The sequence below is a fragment of the Puntigrus tetrazona genome, chromosome 25, assembly GCF_018831695.1.
Source record: "Puntigrus tetrazona isolate hp1 chromosome 25, ASM1883169v1, whole genome shotgun sequence".
NCBI lineage: Eukaryota > Metazoa > Chordata > Actinopteri > Cypriniformes > Cyprinidae > Puntigrus > Puntigrus tetrazona.
This window is the reverse complement of record NC_056723.1, coordinates 14,519,690-14,540,009: the sequence shown is the minus strand read 5'-3', so window position 1 is coordinate 14,540,009 and position 20,320 is coordinate 14,519,690. Positions and strand designations below refer to the sequence as shown.

The 20,320-nt window shown below is 38.9% G+C and overlaps 1 protein-coding gene across 1 annotated transcript in view; it reads left to right on the top strand.

The window, feature by feature from the left end:
• The window catches only part of abtb2b (ankyrin repeat and BTB (POZ) domain containing 2b), a 40,312-nt gene that overhangs the window by 2,748 nt on the left and 17,244 nt on the right, over positions 1-20,320 (top strand). The window contains 1 exon segment of the mRNA XM_043228473.1: positions 19,501-19,650. Within this exon segment, the coding sequence (XP_043084408.1) occupies positions 19,501-19,650 (150 nt within the window).

The following is a 20,320-nucleotide window of genomic DNA, read 5'->3' as shown; positions in this document are numbered from 1 at the left end:
TACATTTTATTAGTTTTTTAAATAAAGTTGTAAATATAATTTTTTTTTTTTTTTACATTTTAATACAAAATAATCTGTGAGTTGAAGCATTGAAAAGCGCCTGCAGAGTAGCCTATAGGAGTCGTTTTCAACTACAGTAAAACAAAACTTTATGCAGTTTTTCCATTAATTTACGCAACAACAGCATTCTGGGGGCAATTTAGTCAACTAAAATGTCTTAGTTGTCACTTAAATTAACATTAAGTAACTAAAAATTTTAAGTTGACTCAACTTAAAAACTTTTAGGCATCAAGGTAACAAGTTATTTCAAGTTGAAACAACTTATTTTTTGTACAGTAAAAGTGCAAAAACATACGTTTGTGAAAATGAAGTCGTATACATGTTTAGTCTGTAGTTTAGTCTGTGCACAGACCTGTTTCTGTACAAAGCGGCATCACCACCTACTGGCCTGGCAGTTCAGCGTTTTTAGTTTTAGTAATATGCTAATCTGTACATGAAACTCTACAAAAACGCAAAGCAAATAAGTTTCCATTTTTAGTACATTGTTGTACTGACTTAAGCTAGGCTACAGGATGAATGCATGCATGAAATATTGCTCCAAATCCAGCTACTTTCATGACAGTACTGAAGCAGTGGAAAGACTTTATTAGAAGATCAGAGGAGTGTGGGTGCGATATTTAGGCTACGCAAGCAAAAAGCTCTTTTTTGGCACTGTGAGTCAGGATCTCAGCTCTGCATAATCCTTACACAGCTCGCTTTCTCTGGGTTGCCCATGTGGGCATCAAATTAGGTCGGTCCATAAAGACAGCCCAGTGGATCAATGTGCTTTCAGGACGGTCGTGTTAACAAAGTGCTGCGCATGCACTTCACAAAACCCTCGCGTGCCATTACTGTTGATGAATGGGCATCTGATCCACTGCGTTTCCTCCATCAAGTGCATCTGAAACGCCTTAAATGTTGCTCATTGATGATTTCAGCTGTGACTCAGTGGCCTTTCAGAACGTGCTCGATTACGCAAAGCATCCACGACCTGCTTTCGTTGGCTGCCTGAGAATGACTTTCAAGCAACCTTAGATCAATACACCCGTCTTGTAAGTCTGCATGGTTTCTTGACTTTGAAGTATACATAAAATGGCATCCAGAAGCATTTTACTTGCAGAATATTGGCAGTATTTATCATGGTGTCCAAACTGCTTTTCATCTCCAAGCCTGCAAGCTACCTGTCGACTCTTTCACAGTCAAATTAGTTTCTGACAATTTTGATCTTTTGATAACTAGCTGCGCTCGATCTTATTATAAAGTAAATCTCTATACAGAGTTAATTCTAGTTGACTTTATTGTAACCGAGGGTAGGAGTACCTCTACTCGCTAAGTTTTCAAAGTAATTCATAGCCCGTTTGCTACAAAAGCTCTTCTCTCTCATCTGCCAACCAGCCCCACATCTGGAAGTCTTTAAGACTCTCTTCTCTTTGCCAACTCAAGTCACTCCCACTTTCTCCAACACACACGCTCTCTGCCTCTTTTCTATTTACTTTAGTCCTTCTTTCCTGGAGCCGTTTCTGTGAACGCACATGCTTTTAACAAGGAGCCCACTGTACCAACGTGCCATTTAAAATCCAACGAACACAAAGCGCTAAACGCACACTTTTCTCTCGCCGATAGTTGCTATTGATGTTTACGTTGCATTCAGTGATTCATGAAGAAAACATCTTCATACTTTGCTGCTGAACAAGTGCTTTCTCAAACTCGCCGTTGAGAACATCCGTGAACCTGACCCGGAGCAGGACATGAACTTTGTCCCTTGTCATTTGCGGCAGACTCGGGACAGTACTGGAATTTCTGGCACTGCTTTCGAACGTTGGCTACCCCGACGGAAACATCCCAGCCCTAAAACACAGCTTCGTTTTTTGCATAAGTAGTCAGTGCACTTGTGTCTTGTGGAGAATATTTTTATGCTTCGTGGATTTAGGATGGCAGTAACAGGGAAAACACCATCTTGCATGGTCAGTGGCACTGTTTATACACGCTTCCAGCCAAAACCAAAGGCCCAGCTGTACGAGGAGCTCAGACTTCTCTGAGCTAGCGGCTAAAAAAAGCACAAGTTTTATGATGGCTTAAAAACATTTCGAGGGCTCCGTTTCAAGAGAGCTCCTTAAAATAAGATTAACTTAATTATCTAGTCACTAGCATTAGCTAAAACTTGTGAGCTCAGGGAACCTCATGCAGTAAGTGACTGAAATGAAACACCCTACGTAGGCAGCAGCTCTAAGTGTGAAAGGAACACTTTATTTTTGGGCCTCTTAACTAGTTGTTGTTAGCATGAACATGGATAGAATATTAGCCATGTATTAGTAGCAATTAAGCACATATTAACGCTCTATTCTACATGACCTTATTCTACATCCCTAATCCTACCCAATAACTAAACTTAACAATAACTACCTTACTATTAATCAATAGAAAATTTGGAATTTATTGAGGGAAAAGTCATAGTTATTTGTGAATAACTAGGACTAGTGTCCTCTATTCTAAACTGTTACTGTGTGTTGGGGTAACGTATTACAAGTAACTCGGAAAGTTGCAAGTTACTTTGTTGTCCCATTTACTCTTTGACTCCACTTCTGTCCCTGTTTTGAAAGAATTTTGGGAGAATTCTGCAAAAAAATAAATTGTGGGTAAAAAAAAGTAATGCAAAAGTGAACTAATGCATTACTTAACAAAATGCATTAACAAAATTGGTTACTTTTGATGGAGTAATGCTATATTCTATAGAATTACTCTGAAAACTATCTTTCCCAAACACTGTCGGTCTTCATGTGATGTACACTAGAGATGTCAACTCAATTCATTCTGGTAGAGTTTGATGTTAGCGTGTGGCTAAGCATAAAAATGCAATCACACACCCAAATGATACTTTTTCTCACATACTTCCCAATTGTTATGAGATGTCTTTTTGGTTCACTAGTGTTGTCACAATGCATTCTGGGATTGCCATCATTTGTCATTTTGGCCAAATGAATGTTTCTAAGAAGAAATGTTTCTTTCTCATTTCGACCCCTGCTTTTACTTGTATAGCCTTTTGTGTCAGGACTGTATTTTTGATCCCTAGTTTTGCAGCTCACTAGCTTTTTGGAAGCATTTGAATGTCCTGTTTGCCTAATCACACCGTATTTGAATAAACTGCGAATACATGTTGATATCATTGTGAAGTAGCAAGAATTTGAATAATGATAAGCCCATTGTTAACACAGCAAACGTTTGAGGAATTGTGGCTTTTACTTGATGCAAATAATACGGCATCAATAGTGTTGCAGTTGGAGGTTGTTTTCGGAGTCACAAGATTTAGTTCAGGACATAATCCTATGAAAGTACTGGAAAGAGGGAGAAAAGGCGGGTGAATAGCCAACGGATTGAAGCCGGTCAGCACATGGCTTTATGTTTTGGCGCTCATTTCTCTATCCAAACGCTCTCATAGGTCAATCCTCCGCCTGTCGCCATGAAAACAGTGACCCCAGACAGGAAATTAGGGGAAGTATGGGAGTATGGCCAACAATGACACGTGCAGGAGTTTAATGTTGGGGCGAATTATCGTGAGGAGAAAATGCAGTCTTGCATTTTCCAGCATTGGAAGGTTTCAGGGTAAAATGGAGTGATTGTGGATGAGTGTTGGAAAACTGTGTGTTTTTTAAGTGTCGCTTGCACATTCACCTGTCAGAAGATAGCGACTGAAATAGCCACTGTTGACTAAAATAGCTCTCTTTTTTTTGTTCTACAGCTTTGTATTTTAATGCATAACCAATATTTTTAGATTTTGGCAATATCGCATATCTTACAATTATAATTACATATTGAGCTCATAAAATATTTTAATATTAAATACACCATATGCCATGTAGATATTATGTATAATAGGCCCATATGCTTCCATCAACCGTTGCATATTGCGATTTATCATTTTGGCTTAAACCGACAACATCTGTCATGATAATTATGAATGAAATAACCCATATTTTAATGTTGTTTTCAAGCAAGACAGATTCCTTCTTTTACCCCTGTGGTTTGTTTCTCTCTCTCTCATTGACTGATCGTTTCACATTTGTCATAATCCAATGAAACTCTGTCTGTCCCCGTTCTTGTCTTCAAATGCAGCTGGGGTGATTTATCGCTGTCGATAAGCAGCCTTTTGCGAACATTCCTGTAATATTTAATTGCACTGAATGGGAGCTGTTGCAGTAAATGGAAACAGACTGTCTTGTAGAGATATGCACAGTAATGGCTTATGTGTTGGGGTTGAGTTCTGCAGCTGCCATTTTTAGTCTGTAAAGTGCTGATTTAGGTCTTAAAATAGTCTAAAATGTCTACAAAATCCATTTAAACAAGATTTGGTGAGCTTTCGGGTCACGTGTTTACAATGTCATTACACTATTATTGAACATTTTGCTTTCTAATTTGTGTTGTTCAGAAATGACAATTAAGCATATAGTGACCCCCACCCAAATCATTTGGACACTCACGTGTTTGTCTTTTGAATTTCATACTGTACGTTTAATGTTTCTCAAAGCTATATGAGTTTTTAATGTTACGGTAGCCAATAAAATCGGTTGTTGGAGTAAGATGTCCATTTATGCCAATAAAAGCTTGCTTTTCAGCATTAAAAACAAATGTAGTTGAATGAAAGTTTAATGAAGACAGAAGATCAATATACAAGCTATAAAAGCTTTATTGCTGCTGAGAGGTTTTCTTTGCGTAATGTCCATGGTGCTTTCTTGTCTCTTTAGTACCCTCAAAAGGTTTGCCAGTCTGGTAAACCAAACAGCCCTGAGCTTTCCCACATCAGTTTCTTCAAATCACGCCTTGATTTAGGTTTACACCACCAAGACAACAGAAACTCAGGGGAAAAAATGAAGGGATTCATTTAAATGATCAAAAGTCTATGTCTTTATTTTCATAGTCATATAGTCATTTTTATGTTTTTTGGTAAAACATGCCCAGGCAGGGGAAATCTATGACATATTTCCAGTTATATAAAAATAACAGAAATGTCTCTGGCAGTAATCTACTATAAAAAAAAATCTCTCACCCAAGCAGGAATTTTCCCCACAGGCACAAGTATGCATGAAACAACTGGTAGAAAGACAATATCTGCCTTAATATTGAGAGTGTTAAATGCCAGCAGAAAATATTGACACAGTGTAGTTTATTTGAAATTACCCCGTAAACATTTCTGTTTAATGAAAGTAATGTTTCGGTTGAATTAAGAGTTGTTTGCACAAGCAGCGTTCCCGTTCTGTGATGTTCAATGTGATTGTATCTGATTTGCATGAGAGACGTTGAGGCATGCTGTGTCTTTGCTGTGTGGAGAACAAACTGAATGTTCCAGATCGTTGTTTCTTGGTGAGACCCTGGTCGTCCTGATTTTGGACAAGCAGGTTGGACACAGCTCTGACGTTGAAGAAGCTTGCCATAAATCCTGTAAATGGCAACTTTGAGAGTCCAGACAGCTGGTCAGTTTTAAAGGACACCATTATTCTGACCCTTGGTTGTCAGTGATCAGCCATATATCTCAAGTGGTGTGTGCGTCTTACATAACTTTCTATAAAAAATGTAAAATTTAAACATCTGGTCTATGTTTTAAGCACATGGAACTTTAATCTCAAAATGCACCTCGTCTAAAAGATATGATAAAGCAATAAGTGTGATAAGTGTTGATTTTTGTTGACTATTTAGAACAGTAATATGATAAAGGACACAACTTTTTTTATTAAATAATGCATGAGTTAAATTAGTCATTAATAAATGTGATGCAATAATGAAATATTAAAAAACTTTAATATGGTGTTGATTCTGCTTATTTCAAGGAATATTCAAAGAAATTATGCTGTGGGATAAACAATCAGTAATGAATATATAAAGTTACTTAAACATTCACCCTTTATTTTTGTATAAATATGTGACCCTGGGCCAAAAAAAGCAGTCTTAAGTGTAAATTTTTTCAAAATTGTAATTTATTTATTATCTAAAAGCTGAATATATAAGCCTTCCATTGATGCATGGTTTGTTAGGACAATATTTGGCAGAGATGCAACGATTTAAGAATCTGAATATTAATTAAAAAAAAACAAATAGAGAAAATCACCTTTTAAATTCGTCCAAATTAGCAATGCATATTACTAATCAAAAATTATTTTGATACATTTACAGTAGGAAATTTATAAAATCTTTTTGGCATAAAAGATAAATAATTTCAATCCATTTAGTGCATTGTTGACTGTTGCTACAAATATACCTGTGCTACTTATAACCGTTTTGGTGATCCATGGTCACATATGCTCTACTTTTGTGTTTGCTGACCTCTGAAAATGCAATAAAAAGCTTAATTTAAGAGAAAACTGAGCACAAGTCTTTTAATTCACTCTTTGTCTTCTAGTGTGAAGGCCTTTGTTCTCGGATTGAAGTCTCAGTGTCTCTTTGTCGCTCTACTAATTGGCTGGGGACAGACTTATGACTGGACACTTTTGTCTGCGGTTATAAAACCAAGCTGTGATCATGAACGTGTGCGGGAGAAAGGCGTCGCATCTGTCCTACTGCATGTAATGGGGGACATCTGCAAGACTAGCTTAAATGGGGACAAAGCCAGCGTTATTACCCTACTTTAATTAACCCGCGCTCATTAAAACGAGCCTGTGCTATTTAGTAAATGATACAAGCATAATGACTCTTTTTGGCTCAGTGTATGTATTACAGCACTTAGGACATCAGGAGAGCCTATTGGGACATTTAGTCGTGGGGTGGGCAAGTTGAGTTTAAAGGAAGTCCTCCAGACAGAAGTCAAAAGGCCATGATAACGGAGATGATCATCACTGGTTGTGTTTCTACGACTTAGTACCTCAATGTTTAAGAGGTGTAAGATGCACGCTATCTTTGAGCTCTTTAATTGGCAAACAAAGCTGTGTTTTTTTTACAGGACAACTTCAGAAGAACTGCTTTTGAAATAGTTACCTGTTACACTAGCACGTCATAAATAACCAGCCAAGCAAGACCACACAAAACCCTGTGGCCCCCTGTAGATGAGAAACAAGATCGAACGTGCCGATTACTTTCCCAGGAATATTTGTGACACTTTATGAGTTCATATATAACCCAAGTGGTTTCAGATGTGGTCGATTTCGATGTTAAAAGATAACTTGAACACTGCTTGCCTTTCTGGCTTCCAAATCATTGTACAATTAATGACAACCAATAAAAGACAGATTGCACAGATTTGCGTTTCTTTAGGTTAGTGCAATAGGAATTCACTTACATGTAAATGCATGGTCAACAAAATGTTATGATTAAAAAGGAGCCCATTTGTACAAGTTTGTACAAACTTCACGGGGATCTACTACCCAGCAGTCTATGTGGCATTACGTCAATCAAAGCATTGACACGGCCAAGTGTGCCAAACTGTGACAAAGTGGCAAGGACTGGAGGGATATGGCCTTAGGTGCCCGATACTAATAGGTAGGTTTTCTAACTAGGTCAATGAATTTTTGATCCTGGTCTACTGGAGTGAAGTTGTGCTGCCAAGCCTCAACTTGTGTCCACATTTGCGTCTTGAATTCCCATTAAGCCAGATTGCAAGGTTGAAACAGATGCGAGTTAAAGGTCTGCTCTCTCCTGGGGTCTAGATCAAGACCGTACCTCATTAACGGTGGGTGCTTTTACTTTTAAGGGTCTCTAATTCTTCTTGAATCGGTCAGCTTTTTTCAGAAGTTGGTAGCTTCAAACATGTTGTAAGGGCATCTAGTTTGGTCAGAAAGACTAGTCGAGGTTGGGTTTTTGTAAACTCCCTGGGTGTATTCTAAGATTATCACCCTTCAGAATGAGGACAGGCTTGGCTCGTCTCACGTATCCTGAAAGCGAGTCCAAGCCCTTCTCTCAATTATCTTTGGAAGCCCTGTTAGACCTCAGCCAGGTTCTTGCCAGGCTGAGTTGATGGAGTAACCACAAAGGGCTCATAATGTTATACTGAAACTCGTGGGAAAATGGAGAAAATCATTTTCTTGGGAAAGACGAAGAAGGAAAAAAAGGACTAGGAAAGCAGTTATTCAACAATGAGACAAGAAAAGTTTCACTGCTGCATTTCCTGCTGAAGTTCAAGGATTTTCATAAATTATGCATATTTTCATGTCTCTGTTCATCTTACACGTGCAACTGAGCAAGTGTGAAGTTTCTTGCTGTGTGCTAACAGCGTTCCATTAGCTGTGGAAATCACCTGCTTTTATGCTGCCTGTGAGAAAAGATGCTGTTGGATCACAAGTCTGGCACGATCGGCCTCCTAAAATAAGAAAAGAGGTAATTAACACTCCCTGCTTTCCAAACTCTACAAGAGGACTACATGAACCACATGGTAAGAGAAGACTAGGATATAGGCCATTTTTGTTGGTCAGCCAAGACTTTACACCTTCTACTAACATGAATCACAAAATGCATCTTCAAAATGGAAAAAAAAAACCTCTAGGAGTAAAAGATCTTGGCACTGGGCATCTGTCTTAAAGGGAAAACTTTGTATCTCATCAACCACTACAAAGGTGCAAATTAGTACATTAATGTAGTAATACTTCCCCATTGGGTCCTGCCCAAGTGAAAAGCTGTTGTACCTGAAATGTACCATTACACATTTTTATTCAAGAGTGTATCAATTTACAAACTCCAACATTGTTCTGATTTTTCTTTCTTAAGTCTAAGATTAGCTTTCAGCATTTTTACATCCCTCTAAATTCTACAGCATCCTGCTATTAGCACACGCCAGAGCAGACTGATAATTACAGTGTCAAAGAAAGCAGTAGACCAACTAGCACACATGGCAAGGAACAAAGCAGGCTGTCCCATGAGACTATGTCACAGTTTAGCACGCAGTCAACCTAAAGCTCAGCTTTTCATGCCATGCATATGTCTGGTGTTTATTTAAGAACAACAGCTTCGAAGTAATAGCAGAGGGCATCTGGGTTGGCTAGGCTATTAGCACACTGTCAGGCCTTAAGGGAGCGGGGAAATGAAGACAAATTTGGAGCAGGGAACTAGTTGTTTGCACAGACGCTAGAAGTGGTAATAAAAGATGGATGCTAACCCTCCAGTCCTATTTCAGTGCTATTTAGGTGGCTTGTATAACAGGCTGAGATGTTTGGGTTGTTTGAGTAGGCAATGCATTATGTGGTAAAGCAATAGCAACCCTTTAAACCTAGCTAACTAAGCCCACTTAACCACTATATGATGTTAAATGTAGCTAACTTCATATTTGTTTTTGTATGCAGATGGGTGTGTTATATCTCTGGAAAGACTCAGTTTGTTTAATACTGTAATAATCTGTTAGACACTATTAGGTCATAATAGCAGGTCTTAGAAAAATGTACAACAAAATGGTTTGACCTTTTCTTTACCCTGTGCAAGTCAGGAACCGCCTATAACATAACCATCTATGTTCTGAATGTCTGTAGGAAGCAAGCAGGGTTTGGGGAGTATATGTCTTGCCTCAAGGCCCCATTTTGAGTATTTTGTGGCAAAGGCAGATGGGTAGGATTTAGAAAGAGCGGTCTTCCCTAATTTTTTTTTTTTTCCATCTGGCTTATGTGCCTGAATGGGGTTTTTGTGGGTGGTCCCAAAGGCCTCTGGGCCACAGCTTTTAGCTCTGAGCAACGTGAAGTAGCCTTAGTTTTAATGTTAAATTTAATCAATTATTTTTGAATTACTGCAAAATTTAGGAAGTAGTCATAAAGCCAATAAACGTTGGTGACCTGTAACAAGACCTTCAGTTCTTCTCATTTCCCATTTCTGATTCTAAGATACTTGGCTGCACTGAAAAGTTGATTAATAAATAAACAATTTCCTTTAAATAAAGAATCTCAAATTAGAACTTCTCCGTGCCAGTCCACAAGTCTTCAGTCTTTCTCCCCCAACTAATCAGCCAGAAAAGCAGTGTGGGTTCCCCTGAGACCACAACATATTTCCTTCCGTTCTGTCCAAGAGTGGGGTGTGGTCACATTGTGGTATTTGAACGAGCATGTCTGTGTTTACCCTAGTGTGTTTGTGATGGTCAGGAATGACGAGAATAGTTGCCATGTCACAATAAAACCCACTCCAAGAGGCACCTGTAGTGATGACAGCTGGGTCCACAAGATAGCAGGGCTGTGGAATTCTGAAACAGGTGTATCCAAGAGAAGTATGACAGACATTTATGCATGATATGTTTGCGTTCCCTGTCCTGTGAGAGTTAGGGTTAGCAGCATGTTTTCCTCAAATCAGGCATTATCAGTGTGGCATCTAAACAGTGTTTATAATGGAAGACAAAAGGCCCATCTGTGGTGATATTGACAAAACTATTGACTGAAGTATTTGCTTCTTGGTGTGTTTGCGCTATAAGAACTAGAAATTTATTTAGTTATAGGAAATTAACTCCTACTTTAGATTAGGGTCTAAAACAGTTCTATAGGAACTACCAGTGACGTTATCAGGACTTGGTGCTACATTCTTTCAATTGTGACCCATATCCGATTTGTGTTTGCGTCTATAGCATCTAAAACATTAGACATTCTTAAAAGGGGGTTGTTGCACCACGCAGTAGCCAAGATGGATGAACGTGAAAAATGCTTGCTCTACGATGTAACTCCAGTCGTCGACCACTGCCCTGTACTGTCCTCTTCCATGTTTTTTGCTTTTGTTGTCATTTAACGCTACAGCTCTTTTACACATTCTTTCCATTAAACTGTGGCGAAGTACTAATTTAGAGTTTTAGTGACGTAGAGAACGCAATGCATCAGAAAATCTGATCAGCCAGTTTACATGACATTTGTTTTGGCACTTATCTGATCTGAATTAGGTCACATTTAACTGATAGTGTAAATGGGACCTTAGAATGTGCATATACTTAAATCCATGTCAACTCTCATATTTGTAAAAAATCTGGCTACGACATGTAAAAGTACTTAGCGTCATGTGCAGATGTACGCACTTGTTTCTTGTTTGAATGCTGCAGGTTTTTGAAAATGCTGTTGGTTGAAATGTCTGGTGTCGACTTGCACCACCTAGAAACTGCTTCCAAGTTGGAGATGTGGATTGGAGTGGGTGGAAGTTTGGGAGAGTGACCATTGGTGGCTCACTGGCAGATCAAGAATTGTGGAGGAAGGGGGATGGTAAATGAGGGAGCAGAAACCCCCTAGGAAACAGAGATGGGGGTAGGGTGATTGAAAGCCAGATCTGCTGAAGAACAGACTGATCTCTTTAGCCCTGTCCAGGTTCTTCTGCGCCAGGTTACCAGCCAGTTTGTGGCGTGTTCTCTTTCCACTTAATTCATATTATTTCAAAGTTGCTCTTCCTCTTCGACTCCGTTTGGACTTGCTTTGGTTGCTTCCTCTATCAAGTCGCCTTCCTGTTTATCAAGTCCTTCTGGTTCTTTGTGATCCATGGCTTGTTCTTGAGAAAACATAGTCATTGAGTCCCTCAAAGTCCCCACCACATGACTCAACATGTCTCCGTGTGTGTCCTTCAAGGCAACCCAAGAATCCAGCCCATTGTCCAGTTTCTCAAAGTTCACATGGTTGCAGACAGACACCGGATGACTGGTTTGTATGTTTAGAGAATCTGCCAAGTTGTGGTCCAAAGCTTTATGCCTTTTGACTTTGGTATACAACAGGTCAGAGTCTTGCTTTCTCTGGATGTGCAAGCCACAAACTAAAAGAAAGTTGTGAGGGTGGAGAAGGGTGAAGGTTTAAAACCCAAGAGATGGCAATGAGTGTGTTTGAATGATTTGTGGCGAGTTTGCAAACCACACCATTGCCTCTGTAGCAGGTCCACTCCCTATTTTTCGTCATTCTCTCTCAAGCTTCTGTCTGCTCACACAAATTGATGTCCATGCAGTACAACCACAAAGTTGGGAGTCTCAGCTCTTTGCCAGGTTTCTGTTAAGCTCATGGAACCACATTTCAATTCTCGATAGATTAAAGTCAGCAGTAAGGATATTGATAGTGATCAAATATGGTGTGTATTTTGTCTAGGTGTTTTGTAACCAGATGCCAACCACCCTTTATTGGCGTCAGGATGTCAGCTTGTGTAAGCGAGGAACGTAGGTTAAACAGCTGTTATTTATACAATACCCTTTAATTCAATCCACCTTTTTTTCTTTCTTTTTTTTTTTTATAAAATACAACATGTTGATTGTATTGTATAGACAGTATTACATGAATAAAAGTACCACATACAAGAGTTACAGTTGCTCAGAGCAATGAAGTAAAGTAATTGAAGACATACTGGGGCTTAATTTACAGGTTGAAATAACAAACCTTTGAAACAAAGTTTCTGCTATGTGCATGTTTGAGTTGAAACAATGATATCTTCATGAATGACATGTTTGGGTGGACTGCCACAAAGAAGCTTTGTTTCCCTGCATGCAACGGGGGCTGCTTTTGGTGCTGATGGCTGCACTGGAGTAAGACAGAATGTTTGACTCATTTAGGTGTGAAGGTCATAGGTCAGAAGCTTAGGGTGTTGGGATGATTTTTGACATCTGTGAGTTTCTGTCCCCTCAGGCCTGGTGGATCAAGATACACCCTCCTGTCTTGGGTGTGAGGGATTCTGGGGGGATTGACTTTTTTTTTAATGGAAACCCCCCTTTATGAGCAATACTACTTGTAAGAAAAGTACAAAGGAGTGTAAACTGGAGTGAATGTAACTTTTGTAATTACATGCAGTATATTAAACACAGGATAATTGCTCTGAATATCACTGAGTTAGTGCCAGGAAAGTGAGGTTTGGGTCTTTTCCCGATATGAACCAGGTTTCCACTATAAAATGGTGGATGATTATTACAAGATCGGCCTGTGAAGTTTCGCCTAAGCACTACCAGTAATTTATATTGCAACGTTTAAGGTCCTAGGAATAGGTCTGTCATTGTTAAAGGGGATTTTGTCAGAATCCTTATTGCAGTCCACTGGCTTTTGTTACTAACTGCATAATTTTTATATACAAAACTGAAAATGCTTTTTTTTTTTTTTTTTAATCTAATGCTTTAGTCATGACCTTTGAGTTCATGTTACGCTAAACAAGCAAAACAGACTTTCAATTTACCTGTACTTTAAACATTATGCAAACGTAAAATACACAGTACTCCGTATTTTCATAAAAGACACTAAAGGGCTCCATGTACTGAAACAGTCGTCGCATTGACCAGCATGTGTGCTATTCATAGATGTTCTTGCTTAATGAAGTGGTGGGCCTTGAAACCTGACATCTGAAGGAAGACATATAGAGTGAGTAAGCGTGAGAGGAAAATAAAATCAACATTTAACACTGTGCTAGATTTCCATTCGTTTACGCTGAAGTTCCAAGTCCATCAGATTTGCCATTGCTCCATCGCTCAGAGGCTGAACAGCAGGCCGATTGTGTTCGCTCTCACTTAATAGGGAAGTTGTTCCAGAGGCGACTACGGCAAATGCTGCTTTACATCTGAAGCAAGCGTCACTGTTGCCATTGCTCTTACTTAGTGGTTTGAACAAACCATTGACCCTTAAAATGAAATCTCAGATAATTCTAAAGTTGCATCTAGAGACCAGAATATCATAGAAACTTGAGGGCATTAGCAGCCAAATGGCAACGCCCTGTTTCTGAATGCTTTTCCCAGACAAGGACCAGTCATTTAATTCAGACGATATATAAAACATGGATTTCTCTAAGATGTGGAATACAATCTATTACCTGTAACATGAGAACAATGAGGTAATTTGTGGTGATTCCTTGCAAACATGAAAAGAAACCACTGGCTCCACAGTTGGCTTGAATTCATAAAGCAATAAGTGAGGAATGACGCCATGTCGCAATAAATTTTCGTGTTTGTTCTGCTTATGATGCGAGATCTTTCAAAACAAAGTCGGAGGATCATGAACTGAGATTCTGTAATCTCAACAAAGCCACAAAGCCTCCTGGGAACTACTGCATATTGTGTGCTGGGATATGTAGCATTTTTTTCCCCTTAGGTTTTTTAAATTATTTATTTATGATGACAAACTGGATCAGCGGGAAAACATGTCACACGGCTGCTGATCCAAATGTGTTTAAAAGCTCTCCTGAGGTGTGGTGGAACGCAAGGCAGTCGGTCTTCCTTACTGTGATTAATTAGCCTGACAAGCATGTGTGAGGTGATCAGTGCCTGACGATCGGGACTCTAGTGATATAACCCAGAACGCCAAAATGCAGATAAGACTCAATCTGACATGACGACAAATGCTGTTATTTTTACCCAATGTATAAATGACCAACACAATCGGACAGCTGACCATCTTTAAAACTCTCAATAACTATAACTAGGCTGTCAACACAACTATATAAACGTTGTCGAACATCCTTATTTCTCAACATGCTTACTTTTTTTGTGAAGTATTAGCATAGAATGAAACATCGGATACCAACATTGCATTTTGTATGATAATTGTAATGTTGTATTGTATACACTAACTTTTAAAGTAAAATTTACAAGGTTGTTTCTAGTTTCTGTGTTTTTGTATGTGTTAGCAATTAGCTAGTATCTTCACATTTCCTGCAACTTATGCTACAGCTTATTATTAAACAAGTTATTAAATACAGCGCTAACTTAATTACAACAATATGGCTCTCATGTAGGTCTTGTGGAAACGTTGTTTTAAAATGTTTCGAAAATGTCCATTTATTTATTATAATGCTATTTAAATGTTACAAAAACATTTCCGAAAACGTTCTATAAGCTTTATTTTATACCCAAAATATAGCGTTACTTGAATGTTTACTTTTAATAGGTTATACGAAGAACATTAAAATTTCAAGTTTTCTTGTTGTGATTAGAACTTTATTTAAAGGTTACAAAAAAGTACAAATAAGGATATTTTAAATATAAGTCTGAGAATATGCATATACTTTATATAAACGGTACCGTTTACACTAGTAAAATTAAAAAAGTGATCCTAAACTGGCGATGGTCATCAAGGATACCCAAAGTGATGCCATCATTTTTAAATATCTCCATTTTAGTCCGATTTCCAACTAAAACAGGATCAGTTGCAAAATTTGTTTTCGAGGGCCGAAAATGCCGTAACGGAGTAAAGAACAATAACATTCATCATTAGCTTATCTGTCAGCTACTGTAAGTGACAGATCTCAGGTCAGGTTAACGTATTAATACAATTACTAATTCAATTAAAGAACCCTGACCTCCTAAACGGCTGTTTTTAGGTGCGGTTAACATTAGCCTTGTGCCAAAGGTTACCATCGACATCTGGACTTCTGGAAATTTCATTGTTCCTGTATGTGTGGGCAGCAGAAACAGTTTGGACGCATTTGCAACCTTTTTTTTTAAATATTGCGTTTTGATCTTGAATGATCATCTCAAAGGTGTTTTTTTTTTTTGTCAAGCAGGAAATGACTAAAGTGCTGACCAAGGCCCAAATGAATGAGGAGCTTGTTTTTGAAGCAGGTGGCCTCCGTTGAATGTGAAAGGCCACTTAGACATCAGAGAACGAGGCCTCTGGGCCTATAAACGAGAGAGACCTCCGCGTTTAACACACACAGGAACAACTGACTTGCGCTAGACCAAACACATCTTTATTTCCAGACCAATTATCCATCAGGAATGCAGTCTATACGGACACCGCTGCTATTACTGAGAGACTGGAATGAGCTTCTTCAAGAAAAAGACTGTCGGTGTAAATACACCCAAATAAAAACCCGTCCGTTGGTCTTTTGTAGCCTGCGTACCTCCCACCGTGAGGAACCTCTCTCAAATTGATTTTCACCTCAGTTCTACTGAAATGGCATCTTCTTTTCTTTCTCTATCTGGTCACACTTTTATCCCCGAAGTGATGATCTGAGGCGAACGAGGAGAGCAGATTCTTTATGTGTGAGTGTGTCGGGATGGGCTGTGGGAAAGGCAGATGGGGCGTGGACTCATGGGAGATTTCTGGCTCGTACTGCCCGTTTCTAAACTTACAGGAGCTCGACTCGCCGCGCTCTCATGGTGCGAGAGCGAAAATTATGTGCGAAGTGCTAAGAATACTCGGAAACCGAGTAGATTGGATGCTTACCTAACGTCAGTCATTCATGGCAAGAAATACTGAATAAACATTCGCGTGACACCCGATCCGTTGCTATTTTAAGCTCAATTTGAAGAACTCTCACATACAAGAATGAGTCCACAGAGTTTGTTGGCAACACCGAATGAACGTTTCATGGTTTATCTGATTTCACGCTCGGTTTCCTTTCCAGAAAAGGAGGTTATACTGAGGTAGAGTAATAAAGTCGTTTAATAATCTTGAGATTTGATTGTAATATTCTGTGGAGAGGCATCATATCATATATATATATATATATATAAAAATTAGAACTTTCATAGTAGGCATAGCTTAATTTTTTTTCAGAAAATTCTAATTCAAACCGTTTCACACTACACTTTGTCTACTGTTTTAAACCGTGTTCACAGCATTCACGTGCGCCTGTCAGATTGGACACCTGCACCTTCCGATGAAACCTATACTTCACAGGCTTGTCAAATAACAGCCGTGATGACCCTTGGGAGTAAACGCTAACCGGACCGCAGCGCCGAGGGTGTGTTGAGTGCCGTTGCAGGCATGTGTGCTCATTGTAAAGCCGATTCCATTGTAAGGAACGACCAGCATCAGCAAATACTCCAGGCTTTGTCCTGCCCTATATACAGAGAAGCAGACTCGCACACAGACGCGTTTCCCGCTGCAGCTGGACAAATTTGTTGTGGGTTGGATTTTCGTGCAGGGGGTTTAGAATCTCATTTGTCGGAGCCCGAAAGCCTCTCATAAACCGCGGTTTCTCGTGCCGCATCCAGCCACATCCTAGGCTCGCGGATAGATATGCGGATGCATCTGTGCGTTGAATTAATGCCGAGTCATTTTATGCACGCTTTTTGATCCAATGTGTAATTCGAAATATAAAACTATATCGAAACGGGAAGTCCGGCAATCATTTCCTTGAAATTCTGTCCTAATTGGACAATCATGGAGAACTAACCAAGCGGTATATTTTTATACCTAGCCGTATGTTTCATATTTACAGCCATGAACCACTGCAGAGGAAATCAGGCCCTCTTGAAACCTCCGCTTCCTTTCAGCTCTGTTGAGCGGTGCTGGCTTTAGCAAATATCACTGTTCGCATAGGATCGGAAGAGTGACTTTCCTCTATGCGTATTTGATATCGTGTCACCTTGTTGGTAGTGAGCCACCCTGAAGCTGTAAATGTGCCGTAATAAGCGTAAATCACAGACACCATTAAGAGGGTGTTTACTGTAAACAAACGCTTAGCTTTGTCTACTGGAATTTATGATGCCAGTGTTGGTGAGTCGGTCCCGTAGTGCTTCGCTCTCACCACAGTGCGGTAAGAGTAAAAAAAAAAAAACAGACTGTTCGTTTTCTCGAACGCTAGAGCCACCCTCATCTGTAAATATCTCCAATCTTCAACCCTGCGCATGATAGAAGCAGAAAGCTTATCTAGAAACAGAAAATCACTCTGCACAGAGACTTTTAGTCGCTGAATAGTCTGCATTTAACTCCGTTGAATGCATTTGTGGTGCATTGATTAACAAAAAAACTGTCTCATCAAAGGCAAAAATATGATAAGGCACTTACAGTAGAAGTAATGGATTCATTTCATTAAAGCTTTATATATATTTTTTTATCTTAAATCATTTTTACAGTTGTTTAAGGTGATACTGCAGGTAAAAAAAAAAAAATTATCACATTACTTATCTAGTTGATTACACTGATAACTGCAAACAAGTTTTTAAAAATATTACGTCTAAATATGAAAATGAGGCATTATTTAAGGCATTATTTGAGGCATTATATATATCGTAACGATTGGGTTTAACTTATTAAAACTGGAATATTCCTTTAAAGTTCACAGATGGGATAGGGATCTATCTTCCCTATGAAGATCCTTCCATAAATCAGAAACAGGACTAACAATATTGCTTTGTTTTTGCTTCTCTGGTAGGGTTCCTTGCTTGTTTCCTTTTCCTTGGCAGGAGACTCACCCCTGAAGGCCAAAGCAAAGCTTTGTCCATGACTACAAAGAAGCAGTGAGAAACTTAACTGCACAAGTTTCCCCTTCCTTGATCGCTCTGTTTTTCCTGATCCTTCCATATGGACAGGAAGTCACTACTGGAGACAATTCAACCAACGATGGCTCAGCAAAAAACTAATTTAGAGAAGAAAAGTGTAGGATGAAACCGTGACCGTCTCCTAAACAAAACTTACTATGACTCACTAAGTCCAAAACATCTCAACGACACTGGAAATATACAGAGCTGAAGGAACCGGGCAGATAATTTCATGTTGCGTAACCGTAACAGTTCTCTATCTGCCATAAATCATTGCTTTAATAAAGCCATCCAGGTCTTACGCAATCGTTTAATTAGTCAGGTGGTCAGATTAAAATGCGTTGCCTTGATAACTGACTCATTCCAGTCAGGTTACACAAAGGAAGGACTGTGAACTCATCAACACCGAACCACCAGGTTGTTCTAGAAATCAGCATTGTGAATGTGGGAGAAGATGTTTACAAAGGAAGTGACTGTCCTAACATTGTGCAACCTCCGTTATCAATGACAACACCTTGGAGACAATAAGACACAGTTTTAGTCAACAGTCGTTGTCATTATCGTGATTTCTGTTCAAATGCAATTCAGTGGAAAGTGACGTTTAGAAGTAATGCTGTTTGGATTTAGTGTTTCACAATCGCACAATAGAATCTCATGCTAGTTCTCACGTTTGTTTTTGCGTTCTTCGTTGAAGCACGTAAACTTTAGAATTGGTTTGTTTGGAATTGTATTAAAGGTTACATTGGGGTTACGCATCATAATGGCACCTTTGTTTTTCTGATCTCTCCAGTGACTGCAGTTTTCAAAGTGCTAAATACGGCAAATGAACGCGTTTCACGTAGAACAAGCCTTTAGAAAGCTTCTTTTGCATCTGAACCTGGAAAAAATGGCCAGATTTGAATTCGGTTTAATCACAGGTCCACAGAAAACCATTTCTTGCGTTGAATGACCTGTTTTGGAGTAAAGGTGCAGCCACATTATGAATTTTCACAAAGATTATAAAAAGTTGTATGAAGCACCGCTGGGAGAGAACACACTTTTAAACAAAGACGACAAACAAAATCTATCCAAAAAAACATGTAAACTGGTAAACAAAATTTTACGTTACGGTTTAACAAAATGATTGCAATTAGCATTGGGGAAAGCTCATTTTAAAAGTAATGCTTTGCATTGTAATACATTACGATACTAACTGCGGTACTTTAAATATTCTTTATGAAAATTTAATGCATTCCATTACTTTTGTGGAAAAATAACTATATATATTTTGTTGCTTTACTTTAACAGTTACTTAAAGTAATAGATTACTTTACTTGGTAAAGGTAAAAATGTAATTTTTACATTTTGTCTTGACTAGTTTCCTGTCTTTTGTATTTCAGGTGTTCTGTCACTTCCGGCTCATTTCAGTCCGTACACGGAGGGACGTCAGACGGGGTTGGAGAGCAGAGAGGATGCGTACGCTGAACTGGAGCTGCGAACACTCGAACAGGCCTTACTGGCCACATGTGTGGGCAGCATCTCCGAACTGAGTGAGTGTCTGACTTCCTTCCTGTCTGTCTGTTATGTCAGATACTCTTAGTTTATCTGTTTCTCTCTCCTGTCCATTATGTCCATTATGAATCGTACTGAATCATTTACAACTCTGAAAGGTCACATTTAAGCTACAGCTTATGAGAAGGTTGGAAACGACGGAAGTTTTCATTATGGCGCTTATCGTAAATGTCACCTCCTGAATATTAAATGCAATTTTAATTTGCGTTTTATATTTGTAACTTGGTTTTTCTGTTCTTAACTTTCTATTGTTAAAAAGTTTCGGATTCAGTGTTAATAGTAAAAATAGTGCATCAAATTATTGCACTAATATATTTAATATGCCAAACTATAAACTACACAAGTTTACTATTTTAGGTATGTCACTACTTGTTAGTGCTTGCCTTGACACTCCACAGAATCAAGAGTGCAGCAAGTTTCATATGAAGACACAAACGCTTGTTGTTATCCCTGCAAACACAACTTGGATAAGGAGATAATGCGAAAGCCGTTTATCTTTCCGGAGAGATTAGCTCTATTATTTTATGCTCTGAATAAACACCACTATGTCGTTCCCAAAGAGAAAGCATGTTTGCTTTCTAAACAGAATATTTTGTGATTGAAAGAGAGAAAAAGGACACAAAACGAGTGTGGAAGTCAACTAGTGCC